The sequence below is a fragment of the Asparagus officinalis genome, chromosome 9 (assembly GCF_001876935.1).
Source record: "Asparagus officinalis chromosome 9, Aspof.V1, whole genome shotgun sequence".
In the NCBI taxonomy this organism is placed as follows: domain Eukaryota; kingdom Viridiplantae; phylum Streptophyta; class Magnoliopsida; order Asparagales; family Asparagaceae; genus Asparagus; species Asparagus officinalis.
The window spans coordinates 67,054,449-67,060,020 of NC_033802.1; the positions used below are offsets into that span (position 1 = coordinate 67,054,449).

Sequence of the window (5,572 nt, forward strand, 5' to 3'; positions counted from 1 at the left end):
TTTATACTCCTTTTGCTTTGTTGGTGTCCATGATGCTAACATTGCTGAGTCATCTGGACCTTCATAGCCTCCTTCGACAAGCTCCCAAAGTTCTTGAGAGATGAAGAATGTCTTCATTTGGAGGCTCCAGAAGTTATAGTTTTCGCCATCGAAAATGGGGACTAAGTTTTGAGAGTAATTGAAAAGAGAAGGGGCAATTGCTGATGAGGCTGCCATTTAGAATGATAGTGAAAGGCTAAATGCTTTCAAGATTGATTTGAGGTGGAAAAGGATGGCTCTGATACCAAATTTGTTGGAGTTGAGGAAGCGGGATCGATTGAGAATGGAGGAAATAGGATGGAAAATGAGAAGAGGCAAAGAACTTAAAGAAACTTTGTATGAATTGCTTCAAAGCTTGTTTACAATGCTTACATCCATTGCCTATTTATAGAGACATATAGAACTATCTAGAGCATAGATATTTTATATGAAACATTCTAGAGTATTGTATAACACACCACTCTTCTAGATATATCTTATTTGCATCATATTTCTAGGCCTACTTATTTCTAGAATCTTTGCATATTACAAGATTATTGTAGAGTGTTCTAGAGAATTACAAATTACTTCTAACAAGTACTACATTCTTCCTGAAGTTTCTGTTAAACAGTTCTTTTGAATCATTCATAGTGGATCTGCTTTGCTTGTTATAATTGTTTATTTGTTTAATTGTTTTTTGGTTAGGAAGTTTTATACAATCCTTCATAGTCTGTTGTTTGAGTGCATCTGCATACACTTTATAATATGTCTATTTATCAGTTTGTCTATTTATCAGTTTGTCCATCATTCAGGAAGAAAGTACTACATTCTTCCTGAAGTTTCGCAGAATGTTCAAGTGCACTGCATTCATAACCGTCTATCTATTCGTCTGTGTGCCTTGCAAGTATAATGCTTTAAAGTTCCATTGAACTCTCCACATTATAGTTCTACAGAATTGAGATAGTATTTTGAATCTATTTGTTTATTGCATTAGCATATAGCATTATTTGCTTTAAGTTTTAATTTACCCTATTTCACCCTCCTGTGGGGTCTTGTACTAAGTTCAAAATGTTAAAAGATTTGAAGAACTAATTTTAAATTTGAGGTAATAATTTGCAAAATGTTTAAAGATTTGAGGGATTGATTTTAAATTTTTATTAATTGGGGACTAATATCAATATATGACTTGTTGCGAGACTTTTAGGAAAAAAATTTCTCCACTTTTTTTTTTATGTGAGTCATGGCAAAAGTGAGATGAATTTTTTTATCCATTTTGAATCTATCTTCTGCCTAAATCGTAGTTGTGACTTGTGAGAGAGGAAATTGGCCTTTTGATTTGTGTAATGTGGTACACAGTTTTATCCGCACTTTTTCTTTTCTTTTTGACGAACCCAACATTAAAAAATGAGGGGTTCTTACCCTTTTTACCTGTTTTTTGGGTTTACATTCACTTTAGCGACCAACAGACTTTTCGTGGGGGCGGGGGGGGCCGCCGACCTCGCGCCCTCTTGACAGGCATTTCATCCTCTGAATTCTCCGTGCCGTCCAATGTATGGTCCAAGATGGGAGTAAGCCGAATAAAAGTGCACGAGAGAGTGAGAGAGAGAGGGGTGAGAGAGACGAGAGCGGAAGCTCCATCGTTTTAGATTAAGCCGTGAAAGTTGTCCCCCATGGCCATGGCGTCTCCAACCCATTCCTCTGTCTCTTTCTCCCCTAAAATATCCACTACTCCTCACATTGTTCTCTCCTCCTCCCGCAATAGCTCGCCCCTTCTCCTCCCTCGTCCTCATCTGCTCCCACTTCCATCATCATAGGCGCCGGTCTCTCCGGTCCTCGGCCGCAGCCACCACCTCCACTCCTCCTCCGGTTCCCCCTTCCTCCTCCTTGGACTCTTCCGATCCGTTTGGTGCCGCCGTTCCGCCTACTGATCTGGACGGCTTCCTCCTTTGTCGACCGCGGCTTCCAGGATATTCCTGGGATCTGCACTATCCCAGAGGCCCGGCGCCTCCTCCACTACCCCTCCCTCCGCCTCCAACCCTTCGTATCCGGCCCTCGTTCTATCACAACCGCCGCTTCACAGGCTTGCCGGACTCCTTCCGCCCGCCCCTCGACGCCCTGGGCCTCCCTCTCCATAACCATCGGCCTTCTCTCCCCGACGAAGCTTTCTCGTCGTCCTCTCCCGCCTCCATGCCGTCTCTCGCGATGACCCCGACATCCTCACCTCTCCTAATGAGACCTCCATCTCCCTTCTCCTTCGCCACACCATCTTCTCCCCTTCCATGGTAGACCGCTTCTTCAAGCCCTTCCTCGATGACATCTTCTTCGACAGAGACCTCACCACCACCTCCCGTCTCTACGATTTCATCATCTAGTGCCTGGCACTCGGTGACAAAACCCTCCCTGCTGGTGGTATCGTTGCCATCCCCAACCAGCTCGCCGCCAACCTACCTGAAGGATCCATACGTCTCAATGCCAAGGTCGTAGCCATCGATACCACCTCCTCTCCGGTACCCACTGTTAAGCTTGAATGTGGAGACACCCTGACAGCTGATCTCGGGCTCATAGTTGCGGTAGATCAGCCAGAAGCAGAGAAACTGTTGCTCAACGACAAATTAGTACGCACGAATCGGATCCCTAAGAAAAGGGACCCCGCAGCGGTTCGGAGTACGGTGTGCATGTACTTCTCCGCGGATCGGGCTGCGGTTGAAGATCCGATACTGATCTTAAACGGATCGGGCCTAGGGATGGTGAACAACATGTTCTTTGCGACGAACGTTGCACCTTCCTACGGGCCCAAGGGTAAGGTGCTGGTGTCGGTGTCGTTGATTGGGGCGTACGAGGATGAGTCGGATGAGGAGCTGACAGCTGAGGTTGTTAGGGAGCTCAGCGGGTGGTTTGGGAGTGAGGAGGTGGGTGCCTGGAGACATCTGAGGACTTATCGGATTGGGTTTGCACAGCCTGATCAGAGGCCGCCCACTGACCTAACGGGTAAGGATCCGAGAGTGGGTGAGGGGTTGTACGCGTGTGGGGACTATATGAATTCCGCCACGTTTGATGGGGCGTTGGTGTCCGGGAGGAGAGCTGCAGAGGCCTTGGTTCAGGACAGATGGGGTGGCGGCGCTTCTTCATGACCACACTCGATCTCGCCACGATTCAATGGGTTCCTTTTACATTCTTTAAATCGTTAACTACAACTATTTTAATATTTCAACGTTTTCGTTTGGGATGCAGTCCAACCAAAAAATCTATAGAAAATTATATTTACTAAAGATGTTCTGTATAGATATAGGAAAAAAATGCCTCTACCCCCAAAATCAAAAAGGAAATTCTTCTCCCATTTAAGACTAATTCAATAACTCTTGCTATGGTGTTCCCATTCGCCCAAGTGCAACTCAGTACTGAGCATCGAACAAGTATACTTTTGCACGTTATGCCCCAATCAACTTGGTGGCCAAACTTGTAGGGATGACAACTCAGCCGACCTGTCAAGTCGACACCCCCTCATGTCGACTCGAAAGGCGGTACTTGTCGTCCCCCTTTGTCGAAGACGACTCACTGAGTCCACTCGACCACTTGCCAGACGCCTCACGAGGACGACTCTAAAGCCGTTACTTCTCGACAACATCGCATTTAATACATGGCAGACGCATCATGCCTATAGCCTCGATAGTCTTCATGACTCATTGGACCACATGGGTCACCGCCCTGCCACCGCTCACTTCTCGTTTAATGCTGAAGTGATCATTCCCCCACTCGCCAGCCGACACCTGTAAAGCAAGTGCTGACGCAGTTGTCAGCCCACACTTTGCGACCGCCTTCCTGCAGTCGGTCGAATGACCAATCTATCCTTTTACCCTAGGTATAAATACAAATACTATTCTGTCTTGACGGAGAATGGAAGATTGGACCGGAAAATCGGATTCCTGATCCAAATTCTCTAAAAATTTTAAATCATATTGCACACACACAAGAACTCTCATAGTTCTTATTTACCCCACTCAAGTTTATCAACTAACTTGATCGTCGAAGGTATAACGGGGGAATCAAGCTCCATCCTCTCACGAATTTCTACATGTGCAAATTTTTTAGATTCCCAATTTAAGAACCAGACATAAAGTTGGAGAAGAAAACAGCCTCTCGTCAATCCTCAACAAACTCATCCAAACATGGATACATATTGATTGTGTGATCACTAGTACGTCAACAAGTCTACTACCCCAAAATTAAAATTTATAAGCAATCAATCCCTTCCATTTCATATCAATCCCCATCAGTGTATATTATTTTCAAAAAAAACCCCAAAATGCCCCACTCCCTCCTCTCCCTTAAAACAAAAACAATCCTAAAGAAAACCATTTTCTTCCCATCATGGTCTTCCTTCTCTTCTGCATACCTAGCTTCGTTGCAGGCAATGCCACCGCCAGTTTCACAAGAAAGCTCCATTGTGCCATTTCCCTCTCCCAAAAAAAAGGGGGAAAAAGAAAAATCCAAAACCACCATCAGTCTCTACACACTCCTTTTTTTTGCCATTTCATCAAACAAAATGCCTCTCAATCTCCATTCCTACTAAAGTCTCTATCGCCGCCGTCATTAGCGATAACGTCAAGACCCTAGCCCATTTCTATTATCTGCATAACAACATCTGCATTGGGTTTGAACCAAGACATACAATAGAGTAAAAATTTCAGGGGAGGGAGGCAGGGGGAAGACTAACAATAGAGGAAAATTTTCATGAAAGAATTGATTTTGATAAATCAAAGAGCTTATGTTATTAATAAATTGCTTCCTAGAGAGATGTGCAAATACTTATTTCCTTGGTATAAGGTATGATATCATTTTATTTTGTTTGTTGCTAAGTTTTTTAGTTAGTTCTTAAGGTTACAGTTTAGTTGTTAACCATACAGATTGGTTATCAAATTTACGTAGTAATTGTTTAGTTTATAGTTCTTGATGTCAGTAATCAAACAGGGGATTTATGCCTGAGTTATGAGTATATTTAGGGTCCTCAAACTCGTTCAGATGATTGGTTTCACAGCCAGCTATTCTTCTCTACACATAAAAAACTCGTAAGATGGTGGAGTTAGGTTCTCCGGTTGTTCCTCCGACGATCAAGTTAGTAGTTTGATCTTGAGTGGGAAAATTAAAGACAAATTGTTTAGTTAGTTATTCAAAGTTGCCAAAAAGCAAAAGAAATTACCCCATGCAGCGTAGTCCCCTTTTATAATAGCTCAGAGGGGTATGAAGGTAACTTCGGTCGAGCCCAGTCAGGCTGTTGAGTCAGTAGATACCTTCCAGGTGTCGGTCGCAGAAGAAAGTGAGATCGGGTCATTTAATGAGGGAATGATAGTAGGTGCTTGGAGCTGACTGGATCCAATGAGTCATAAAGACTATGGGAGCTAGAGAAATGATGACTTTGTCAGAACAGTTAATTGGGTAAAGGCCTGAGAAGCACCGCCTTTTGACTCGACTACGCAAGTTATCAGCTGACACAATAGGCCGAGTGCAGGTTGCTCTAGGATCGATCGGGTGAGGTGGCCGACAAGTACCGTCTTTT

At 44.0% G+C, this 5,572-nt stretch overlaps 1 protein-coding gene across 1 annotated transcript; it reads left to right on the top strand.

Annotated features, from left to right (window-relative positions):
* LOC109823590 lies at window positions 272-3,355 on the top strand. The gene is given in 5 exon segments (XM_020389868.1): window positions 272-375; window positions 815-922; window positions 1,833-1,965; window positions 1,967-2,182; window positions 2,184-3,355. Coding segments are annotated over 5 exon segments (1,527 nt in total). The 3' UTR covers window positions 3,150-3,355.